General features: G+C 38.5%; 1 protein-coding gene across 6 annotated transcripts in view; it reads left to right on the top strand.

Annotated features, from left to right (window-relative positions):
- SGK3 (serum/glucocorticoid regulated kinase family member 3) overlaps positions 1 to 12009 on the top strand; it is a 120497-nt gene that overhangs the window by 102022 nt on the left and 6466 nt on the right. For 5 of the 6 annotated variants that reach the window (XM_019630318.1, XM_019630316.1, XM_019630319.1 and 2 more), the window contains 5 exons: positions 2783 to 2895; positions 2988 to 3024; positions 3767 to 3853; positions 6100 to 6195; positions 8120 to 8275. In XM_019630318.1, coding sequence (XP_019485863.1) covers positions 2783 to 2895; positions 2988 to 3024; positions 3767 to 3853; positions 6100 to 6195; positions 8120 to 8275 — 489 coding nt within the window. The remainder of the gene's footprint in view (positions 1 to 2782; positions 2896 to 2987; positions 3025 to 3766; positions 3854 to 6099; positions 6196 to 8119; positions 8276 to 12009) is intronic. The other variant, XM_019630320.1, reaches the window with a different exon arrangement.

Below are 12009 nucleotides of genomic sequence, written 5' to 3'. Positions count from 1 at the left end.
CACTCCATTCGAATTTGTTTGATCCCTGACCTGTGAATGTCTCTAAAAAAATTATTTTAACTGACAGATGCTGATAACTACACAAAGAGATCCTCCATCCCTAGCCCCAGAGCAGAGAGAGAATGTTTCAACCTTACATTTCAACCTTACTGTAGTACACTTAACTGTAGAATAAAGGAGCTAGTAGAAAGACCAGTTTCTCTTCTGCAGACCTGAAAGGTGATCAGACACACCTAGATCGCTTGGCGGGAAGATCATAACACGAATCATTATTCAACCCCCTACATCTAACAAAAATGCCTTATGACTCCTCAGTGCCGAAGCAAGATTACGAATCCCCCAGGCACCCTGATTCAGAGACGTAGATGACCCCACATCGTCCCCACCTTGCAGGTTGTCATTTTATCTTGTGTGTGCGTGAATGCTAACATATAATGAGAGTTGGCTGAGAGCCTCGCGCGTTGTGATTATTTTACATGTGTTATTTCAGTTCATCATCACAACTCTTTGAGATAAATACTCTTATACCCATTTTATAGGTAAGGAAATTAGGGCTCAGAGAGGTTAAGTAACTTTCTCAATGTCACAGTGTTCTAGTAAGTGTTAAGCCCTGGATTTCACCTAGACATAAGTACCACGCTGTGTCATGTGAGGCATCTCACCGCAGGTGAGACCCTGCAGCAGGTTTCCTGCTCTGTCTGTGGTTTCTTCGTGCTGCATTAAGACTTTGCTTCTGAGCCCTTTTTACACAGTGACCGCTCATAACTTAGTGGCAAAGATGGAAAGAGGTAGGCTTGTCTTCTAAAAGATCCACTTGGCTAAGATAATGGGGGGGGGGCAGGAAGAAATAGAATGTTGGGGTGGGTGAGAGAGAAGTTGAATAGGGCAATAGGTAGGAAAGGAATAAAGACCAGGAGAAAAGATAAAAAGGGAGAGATGGAAGGAGTGTTAATTTCATTACATGTTTCCCTCTATTATTCCTATTATTTCCCCCCAATAGTCATACTTACGTTTTAACCTTGATGTGTGATATTTATTATTGTATACTACTTCAGATTTATTTTGGAGCCAAGTAGAGTATAAACAAATAAGTTTTATGATACTGGGCATATAAAGCAGCCTTTCTGAGCCTCAGCTTTCTCATTAATTTTCTACGTTAAAATAGTAGGGTGTATTGAATAACACAAGCATATATAAGGTCCTTAGCATATTGCCCTTGATTCAGTAAGCAGTCAGTGTCAGTGAATGGTTCAGTTTTCATTTGGGGTGGTTTTCATTAGTATTGTATTGGACAGATGTGACCAGGAGATCAATAAGTAGAATATTATAGTAATGTAAGCTACAGCTAATAAAAATACTGGTAGGGATAAAAAGGAATAATTAAAAGATACACTTAAAAGATAAAAACAAGAATTTATTCGTTGATTGGATGCAGGGGCTTAAGGGTAAAGGAGCAGAACAGGTGAATCCCAGGTCAGCCCCCATTTACCTTTGCTGTCAGGACCTAGGATAACTGATCTTCACATTAACTTTTCAGAAGAGGTTAAGAAACATTTTTGAACAATCTTTGAAATTTGGAGAAGTTCAATGAATTGCATACCAAAAAAAAGAAGAACTGGGATTTAAACCCACATCTGATCAGCTATGAAACCTGACCACTGTACTTTGCTGCCTCCCATGGTTTAGAGGGCTGGGCAGAAAGTAATCTCATTAAAGGGGAGATCACGGCAGCAGCAGTACTAAGTCTGTAAAACAAAAGGGGCTCTATTTTAGGCAAGTTGAATTTGTTGTCTTATGAAATATTCAAGAAAGAGGGGCCTGCAGCAGGTCTTTGCAGAAGCTCTAAGCAGAGGTCTGGGCTGGGGATGCCCATATGAGAGACATCAACACAGAGCATAAAATCATGACAACAGACCAGGGCACAATATGCAGACAAAGAATAATTGTAGAGAAACCCGGGACAGAAACCTTGTTAATCCCTACAGCGTAAGGGCCCAGAAAGGAGTGCAGATGGAGCTCTCCAAGGTAGATGGAGACCTAAAGAGAGAGCATTATCGTAGAAGCCAAGAGACTTAAAATAGGTCAAGTAAACTTCACCGAGGCAGGAAATCTAATGACTGCAGGACAGGTTGTAAGAAATAAATGAAGAATTAGGAAGTATAAGAAAGAACTGAAAAGTCCAGTTGCTGCTTAGCTCCAGCCATTTGCTACCACATTGGAATTCAGGCTTTAATGGTGCAGAGCTTCCCTTTTTCATTTTCCCCCAGAAGAAACCAAAACTATGAATTTTTATCAAAAAATTTTTCCAGTTTTTAAATATTACCAATTAATTTAGATTTTTCTAAAAACAATGTTTGGCTCAAGCAAATTATATCTGTGGGTTATAGTTGATGTGCCAGTCACTAGTTGCCAATCTCTGAATAGTGGTTGCTGTTTTTTTCCTCAAAGGAAAGACAATTCAAAATAGGTCTAGTAAGATACTGTAACTACATGGCAATATCAAGGTCATTGGTCTTCACTGATGATCTTTTCCAGAGTGGTTGCCTTGAGTGGCAAAGACACTGCCACACTGAGGATTGAGGAGTAAATGGGAGAGGAGTAAGTTAGCCAGGGGGAAGAAAGACATGGTTGGGGACAGACAAGGGAGAGTCACAATTCTGTGCTTTTTTTTAATCTCACATTCAAAATAACAAAAACAAATCTTATTTTTTGTTTACAGAATATATTTGTTTCACTTTATGTGTGAATGATCTTAGTATTCATATGTTTTCCCATTTTGCAGCTGTTTTTTCACTTACAAAGAGAACGGTCCTTTCCGGAACACAGAGCTAGGTTTTATGCTGCTGAAATCGCCAGTGCATTGGGTTACTTGCACTCCATCAAAATAGTGTACAGGTAAGTTTTCAAAGGATTACTTGTGAAAATGTCTGTTGATTATTTTATCAGTTAATACTCAGTTTTGCTCTTCTTTCCTTTTAATTTGATAGAGACTTGAAACCAGAAAATATTCTCTTGGATTCCGTAGTGAGTATTGTCTTTTAAAAATCTACTGGTTCTCAATTTTTATTGTGGTGCTTAGTGGAAAAAAGTCAGCCTCAAACGTTCCCAACTGAATGATTGCATTTAGGTAATATTCTCAAAATGACAAAACCAGAGATGGAGAACAGATTAGTGGGTTGCAAGGGCACAGGGATCAAGGGAATGGGAGTGCAAAGATAAAGGGGCAGCACTGTTCTTTTGGGGTGATAGACAGTTCTCTGTCTTGATTGTGGGTGGTGGTAGTTACATGAATCTGTACAGGCCTATTGCATAGAACTACACGTATGTACACACAAAAACTCAAATGTCCCATTGTCTCATCATGTTAGCTAGCAGAAACATGAGGCAATAGTAATAATCCTTACAATTTATGTTAAGGCCTTGTTATTCTCAGATACATACACATGCGCACGTGCACACACATAAACACACACATTTAGTTTATTTTAAACTTACAAACGCATGCATGTACAAAATAGCGAAAACTGAATAAGGTTGGTGGCCTAGTTAACAATAGTGTACCAATGTTAGTTTCCCGATTTTGATAATGTACTGCAGTTATATAAGATACCAGCATTGGGAGAAGCTTGGTAAGGGGTACACAGAACTCTGGGTATTATTTTAGCAGTTTTCTTTGGGTCTATAATTATTTCAAAATAAAGTGGTTTTTAAAATTGTCAATTTATGTCCATTTGTTGTTTTATCTTACTGCCCTTGTATTTCTTAGGGACATGTTGTCTTAACAGATTTTGGGCTTTGTAAAGAAGGAATTGCTATTTCTGACACCACCACCACATTTTGTGGGACTCCAGAGGTAAGAAATATGTCTCATTTGTCATTCACATAATCATGTATAAAATGCAAAAATGAATCACAAATTCCATACACAAAATTTGAAATCAGGAAAGTAGGATAAAAACTATCATTTCAGTTTCTAGCCAGTTGGAAACATCTGATAATCATCCCTTCTGAACATTTAAAGTTTGATAGTTGTTATTTTTAACTATGGATGTGAGATACCACAGATAGCCCAACAAAGATATGTTAAGTTTATTTTTTATTTTTATTTTTTAAAGATTTTTTATTGGGGAATTGGGGGGATGGGAACAGTGCTGGGGAGTTGGGGGAAGGGGAACAGACAAGTTGCTGTCGTTTTGTTCTTCAATCTAGTTGTGGAGGATGTTGCTTCACTGGCCCAAGTTGGCACCATCATTGCGCTCTTCTCTGGCGAGGCAGATCAGTCGCCGGCTTCTGGACGGCCGCTCACGCTGGCTGCTGGCCACACACGGTAGCCCATGGCAATCCACTGCCACAGGGACTGTAGCCCATGCCGTCGCCGGCGACTCACGGCAGCCCAGCTCCAGGTTGAGCTGTTGTTCAGCATCTTAGCTGTGGAGGGCAGTGTCACTGGCCCTCATATGTGGGATCCGAACCGGGGCCCTCTGGCATCCCAAGCGAGTTCTTAACCATCGCGCCACTCGGCCGGCCCTGTTAAGTTTATTTTTGATGTTAAAAGTTTACCTTAGACTTCTTTAAGCATTTGATTATATTTCTAATCCTTAAAAATAAATCACAAGTCAGTGCTGAAAAGTGTCCTAAAATGGTGGTAATGGTTGCACAATTCTGTGAATATATTAATAGTCATTGAATTGTACATTTTAAGTGGGTGCGTTGCATGGTATGTGAATATCTTAATAAAGCATTTTGGGGTTTTTTGGGGGTTTTTTTGTTTTTTTAAATAAGCTGAAGCAAATATGGCAAAAGATTGGCATTGCCCATATGTAGGTGGCAGCCTTATTGATTTCTGTTATATTTTTCTATTTTTCTGTATGGTTGAAATATTTCATTATAAAATTGTTTATTTAACAGGAGAAAATAAAACAGTGGATGGGGGTGGGGGGAAGCATAAATCAGAATTTATTAACCCAAACACCCCATTCCCTAATCCTTTTAGCTAGCAGAAAATGTATCTTTCTATTTAAGACAATAGGAATAATCCTTACAATTTAAGTTAAAGCCTTGTTATTCTCTGACACACACACACACACATATACTCACATTTAATTTATTTTAAAGTGTTCTAATTTTAATGTTTTTATAGTGATCTTAGGTGTCAGGTAGTACTTTATCATTACCGTAATTTCAAATATTGTTGAAAATGTGTGCTAAAATGGCTCACATGAGACTTCTAATCAAGATCAGAAACTTAATTAAAAGTACCTAAAAGTAACTATTTACTTTAAAATGTACTTTTTTCTTCCTTTCTCTAATCTAACCCTAGCTCTTGTATACATTTGTAACCATTCTATTTTAGTTTTATGTATGAAGAAACATTTTTTGTGGATATATATTGATTTCATAGTTAAAATCTTTAAGACCTGTAGTTTTTAGAAAGGAAACACAAGTGTTTTTGGTCATCTAAATCTAAATGTCCAGAAATTATTAAACCCTTTTTATTCTACCAATTTTTTGGATCACATAAAAAAAGCTTAAGAAGAAATTATTTCATGTGGGAAGAAAAATATATATATTTTAGAATCTAAAATTCAAATTTACTATCTTATATTTGTGAAATGGTGATGAGTTTAAAGGTTTTTACAAGTTAAAATGTAAATAGTCATAACTTGCATGATGTTTCTAAATAATATGTTCATTGAAAGGGAAAAAATGCATTATAATTGCCACATGAAGAACTCTTTCTTCAAAAGCAATAGTTATGAGTAATGACAAGAGGAATTTCTAAAATAATCTTGTGAAAGACTCTGCCCTCCCCACCCCAATACTTGGTATTACAGATTCCACATTTGCTGTCCTCTTCTGTTTGTCTTAACTGCATCACAGTTTCTGGGGAAAATGTTTCAATATGTATATTTTGAAAAATGTCCCAATTGATTCTGAAGAACCACTGGTATAGAATGAGAATACCCAATCATTTGAAAATCTAGATAATCTGTTTTTAGTGTGATTGTAAAACCTAAAATTTGATAAATTTCTCAAGTATTCCTAAATTGTGTCTTGAGTTATTTACTGAGTTGCTCTAATATTTAATCTCTTCTATAGTATCTTGCACCTGAGGTAATCAGAAAACAGCCCTATGACAATACTGTCGATTGGTGGTGCCTGGGTGCTGTTCTGTATGAAATGCTGTATGGGCTGGTATGTATTTCTACTCTTTCATTATTATTCTGATATATTATAATTGATTTGAGTTTTCTCTCTTCTCTCTGTTAGTACTTTCATGAACTCTTAGATAACACTTAAGAGAGCAATAGTAACCTGGTTAAATGAGTCCAAAACCACATTAGGGTTATGCCCAAAAAGAACAACTTTTCATTTTATTGTTAGTTTTTTAAATATAATTATTTCTCTGTCATACTTCCAATTACTCTTATACTTCCAGGTACTCTCATCCAATTCACATTTTTAAAGAATAGACACCTAGCATTAAAATTACTCACTTTTAATTCAGTTTACCTCAATCATCATTCTGCCTAATTTCAAAAAGATGGAAAGAAAAAAGAATTTTGTATCTATCAGAATAATGCCTTTTGGTTTTACCCTGTATTTTGTTTAGGATTTAATTAATATATTGATGCTGTCGTTTTTCTATCACTGGGAACCCTCTGTTCCCTTCACCATAAACACTGTCTTGTGAAGATTTAATTGAAAACAAGTGATGTTTACTATGTAATCAGTATTCCCAGTTTTTATTAAAGACACATAAGGCCAGCCAGAGCTGCTGGTTAACATGAGTAAAATTGTTTCACTGCATTGAGTTAATAACATTCTAACGAAAAGCAAACGATTTACGCATTTTAGTTAGCATACATATCCTTAGAGGAATAATATGTTTTTATTTAGGTTTTTTGAAATATTGAAAATCGTTTCTAGCCTCCCTTTATGGTCCCATGAGTGTCCAGCAGCCTCAGGCTGGGAACCATCCACTCATATCCCCTGGTGCTGCCCCAACCATCAGCTGAGACCTGAGCTGGGGCTTGCTTTTTGTTGTTCTGCGTTTTGTTTGTTTATTTTTCCAAGAAAACTGGGGAGCTCTCATTAAAATTCAACATGTGAGGTACATTTTAGAGCACTTATTTCATATTGCGAATTTTGAATGCTAGATCCCTATGATAGCCAACACTGTCTCTTTGCCCTTGACCGAGATTCACTTGTTCCAAGGTCTAGTTTTCTGGTTATGCCTGTGACTTCGCACATCTGATGACCACTTTATACCTTCCTTTCCCTAGGAGCTGGCTGTTTGCCATCCTGATATTGCCAAACCCTTTGAATTTCTTTAGAGGACTTTGAAAGTATTGTATATACAATTCAACTGATTCAAAAGGGAACATCCGTTAATACGACTTACAGTAAATATTTTAAAATAAAGTTAGATTAAAAAACAATAAGAACGTTTTCTATTTCCTATAAAAAAAAGAAACAGTGACAAGCCTATAACTCCCTTAGCTTTAAAAATAATTTTTACTTTAAAACTTTTAACTCGATGGTTAACTGGCTAATCCTTGTGTTGAAGCTGTAACTGAGGTCTTCGGGCTGTGGCAATAGAATTTTAATTGTGCAGAGGGCACCCATAAGGCTGTCACCAACAGCATTTGGGAAAGAGCACTGTCTTCAGGTCTCCACCTCTACTAGAGACTCTGTTTTAATTAGCTGACCCTGAAGTCTCAAAAAATAGTTAACGTTGGATCTGTGTTGGATCTCTCTTTCCAGTAATTCTGTCATTGTGCCAAAGATGTGGTTGGTGGGTGTTTTCTCTAAAACTGATACTATTACAAGTTTTGTATGCTTGACACCTGTCTACAAGGTGTGATTAAACAGATTGGCCCTAACTTATTCAATGAACATGTATTAAGCTCTCCATTGTGCTGGGTTTAAGAATCACTATCGCATCGGGAGGCCACACTGCAGATGTGCCCACACCCAAAGAGGCGTGTGCATTTTTGCAGTTGTACAGACCCAGTCTGCTCCCTGTAGATCAAGGCCAAATCCAACTATTTTAACCCAAATATTATGGCAGACTTTAGTTAACACTATATTTTGCTTTTTTGTTGTTGTTGTTCAGCCTCCTTTTTATTGCCGAGATGTTGCTGAAATGTATGACAATATTCTTCACAAGCCCCTAAATTTGAGGCCAGGAGTGAGCCTCACAGCCTGGTCCATTCTGGAAGAACTCCTAGAAAAAGACAGGCAAAATCGACTTGGTGCCAAAGAAGACTTTGTATGTACACCTTTCCCAGGACCCACTTTATTTAAGCTTATTTATGGTTTGAAGATAAAGCCATATTTTATGTATTTAATGGGATAAATAAGCTCTTAAAGGAGAGCACACGAAAAAGAGGCATACTTGTTCCCAACAATCTCGCCAGTGTTTATATATAGAACTGTAGAGTTTAAAGCACTGATATGATCTCCGTAACAGTTTGATCCTCTCCTCTCCTCTTTGTTCCCCACATCCAGTTTTCACACTCTATTATTTATTTTGTTTTTGTTTGTAAGACGTTTTCCTCCTCTTTCTTCCTTTCAAAAAAACGTGTGGCAGATGCTTTTTGATTATCAGAACTTTGAGATCATTTTGTTTAACAAGAGTTTAATTGCTTCCCGACTTCTTAATGCCTTTTGCTTTGAACTAACATTAAATCAACTTTTTTCTGAGAATTTGGTCACACTTCTTTAAGATAATTATGGAATCTACAGGTTTGTTTGGTTGTTTTAAAAAATCAGGGTAATTGCTAATGTAGTTACCAGTGTTATGTTAGTGTATGAGTAAATTCACGAACTATTGAGGAACGTGAACTTTTTAAATTCATTTAACTTTCTCAGAAATTCTTGGGGGCTATTTATCAATGTTGAACTTGAGCTGTGCATAATAAACTTTCCTGCTACTGGCTTTCCTGTCCTACGCTCCCAGTTCAGCTGGTGGCTCCGTCAACAGTTCTCTTTCCACTTTGGAGTCCATAGTCCATTTTTTCAGTCAGTCTTGCTGATATTCCATACCTTCTTGCCACTTGGTGCTTTTATTAAATTCTCTGGCAGAAATCGCAACCATGGAGAAATCCAACTGTCATCTTCTGGGCTGCTGAACAGTGCTGAACAAAGTTGCATCACTGAGCTGAAAAGCGCTCCCAGACCCAGTTCCAGTGTGTGTGTGCACACGTCCACATCCTTCCCCACACCAGCAAATAATTTTTGGACACCAGCAGGGTGTCTGACAATTCAGCTCAATCCTGGAGAAGGAATTAGATTCCACAGGTAAAGGGCTCAGTCCCTCAAGACCGCCCTCCACTTCAAACACCAATCAAAAGTCCATATTGTTATCTGTGCTTCTGACAGACCAGGTACATATCAGATGTTCCCCACTAACCCCTCCTTGGGCTCAGTTAATCTGCTAGAACAGCTCACAGAACTCAAAACCCATTTACTCACTAGATTACTGATTTACTACAGAGAATATTAAAGAACACAAATCAATAGCCAGAGGAAGAGCTCCATAAGGCAAGGTCCCGAACAAAGTAGCTTCTGTCCTCACGGCGCTTGGGGCTTGGCAAGGTGACACATGGAAGCATTCTGGTTCCCCAACATGGGCCAATGAGATGCCCTTTTGGGTTTTTATTGAGGCTTCATTGTGTAGTCATGATTGACTAAGTTATTGGCCATTGGTGATTGATTCAACCTCAAGCCTCTTTCCCCTCCCAGAGGTTTGGAAGGGAGGGCTGGGACCGAAAGTTTTTAACTCTTTAATTACACGGTTGGTTCTCCTGGTGACCAGCCCCCATCTTGGGTGGGGTCTGAAAGTCACCTCATTAATATGAAATGAGACACCATTGCTGCTCTCATCACTTAGGAAATTCCAAGGGGTGTGGGAGCTGTGTGCCAGAAACGGACAAAGCCCAAATATACATTTCATATTATAAATCACAGTGTCACATGGGCATGTTGGAAGCACTGTGACATCATGGTCATTCATCTCTCTGTGCTGCACAATGCCTGGTGGTGCTCCTGTTCTGCTTCATCTTACTCTCCCACTCTCTGTAATAACCGTTTCAGACCTTCTGTCCAGGTTTCCTGATCGTTTTCTCCCCCCTCTCCCCCTTCCCCTCTTCCTCCTCCACTTACAGCCTTCTATTTTATCGGGAAAACTGAATCAGCGGAGCAGCACTAACTCAGCTTGTTGCTGTCAAATTTGCTGCCCTTTCCTTCCTGTTACAGTGGAAACCTTCAGTTTCTGCCTGTGCTGGATGCCAACCCCTGGCAGGGAAACCTGTGCGAGATTTTTTTATGCAGCGATAACTGCTTCCTTTTGTTCTAGTTCCTTCCAGTCAATAATTAAATATTAATCAAGTCTCCTGTTTCTTAAACCAAAAAGCCCTCAGCCCTGCTCTCCTGCAGGGTAATTAATACTCAGTCTTTTTCCCTTCATAGCCAAACTTGTTGAAAGTTTCTATGTGCATTCTCCCTTTCTCAGCTTACCACAAAACGGCTACTAGAATTACTGAATGCTTCTTATTCCTCAGCTTGTGTTCTCAGCAGCATTTAAACTTCCAACACTCTTGGTCCCTAGACTTCTGCCAGCGCATACATTCGTCCTTTGCTTTTCTTCCTGTGTTTCTGGGTCCTCCTCCACAATCTCCCATGTGAGTCCTCCTCTTCAGCCTGACTATTAGGGCTTGCAGCTCCTCGTGTTTGCCCCGAAACCCTCTTTTCTTCTACTGCGCCCTCTTCCTGGACAGTGTCAGTCGGCCCTGTGGCTTTGGTTACCTGTGTGTCTCACACAGTTCTTCCCCCAGCCCAGCTCTCTCTTCTGAACTCTGGATTCAGGTAATAGCTGCCTGTTCAACACCACTCCTTGGATTTCTTGAGGGTCCCTCAAACACAGCATCTTCAAAGCTGAACTCCTGTCTTCCTTCTGTGATTTTTAGGTCAGAAATCTAAGAGTCATGCTTTTCCTTTCTTTTGTCTTCTTCTTTTTATATTTATGTATTTATTGGTGTTTTCGTTACGATGCATGTAAACAATTCAAATAGTTTTTCTGAGTACACAATGAAAAGTGTAACCTCCCAACCCAGATCCCTATCTCATTTTCCAGAAGTCATCACTTTCAATATTTTTTTCTGTTTTTTATCCTTTCAGCAAATACCCATGATATTTGCTCTCCTCGCCACCAACTTTTTTTTACACAAATGGGAGCACAGTATCCTCTCTGCTCTGTACTTGCTTTTATCATTTATCCTACACGTGTCTTTCTATATCAATATTTTCTTACATGACTATAAATTTAATATATTAAAAAATTTTCCCTAACACTGCTTTCAAATATATTTTATTAAATTTATTGGGGTGACATTGGTTAATAACAGATAAGCTCTAAGTGTACAGTTTTATAATATACTATCTGTATGTGGCATTGTGTGCTCACCACCCAAAGTTTAGTCTCCTTCTGTCACCATATATTTGATCCCCTTTTCCTCTTCAACCTCCCCCCACCTTCCTTCCCCTCTGGTAACCACCATACTGTGAGTCTCTCTGAGTTTTTGTTTGTTTTGTTTGTTTTTGGCTTTCTGTTTTATATCCCACATGAGTGGACTCATATGGCTCTTGTGTTTTTCCATCTGACTGGTTTCGCTTGGCAAGAATGGTACTGTAGTCATTCTTGCCTGTTCTCTCTTCCTTACTTCTGTTTTCAACATACAGCTAGGTGCTGAGTGAGGTATTTGCCTTCCTAAATCTTCCCCGTGTCCAGACACCTTTCTACGTTCACTGTTACTACTCTTTTCCTAGCATTGTCATCTTTTGTTTGGCCACAACAGTAGCTATTTTTTTTAAATCTGGTTATGACTCTCCTTTCTGTTCCCTCTTTACAGTCAGAGTGGTCTTAAAAACAACCAACCAAACAAAAACTCATATTTGTGACATTCCTGTACCTAAAATTCCTTGATGGCTGCCCATAACCCTAGA

Source organism: Hipposideros armiger, unplaced genomic scaffold (assembly GCF_001890085.2).
Source record: "Hipposideros armiger isolate ML-2016 unplaced genomic scaffold, ASM189008v1 scaffold_900, whole genome shotgun sequence".
Taxonomy (NCBI): domain Eukaryota; kingdom Metazoa; phylum Chordata; class Mammalia; order Chiroptera; family Hipposideridae; genus Hipposideros; species Hipposideros armiger.
The sequence above is the reverse complement of the archived record's forward strand: the minus strand, read 5'-3'. Positions and strand labels throughout refer to the sequence as shown.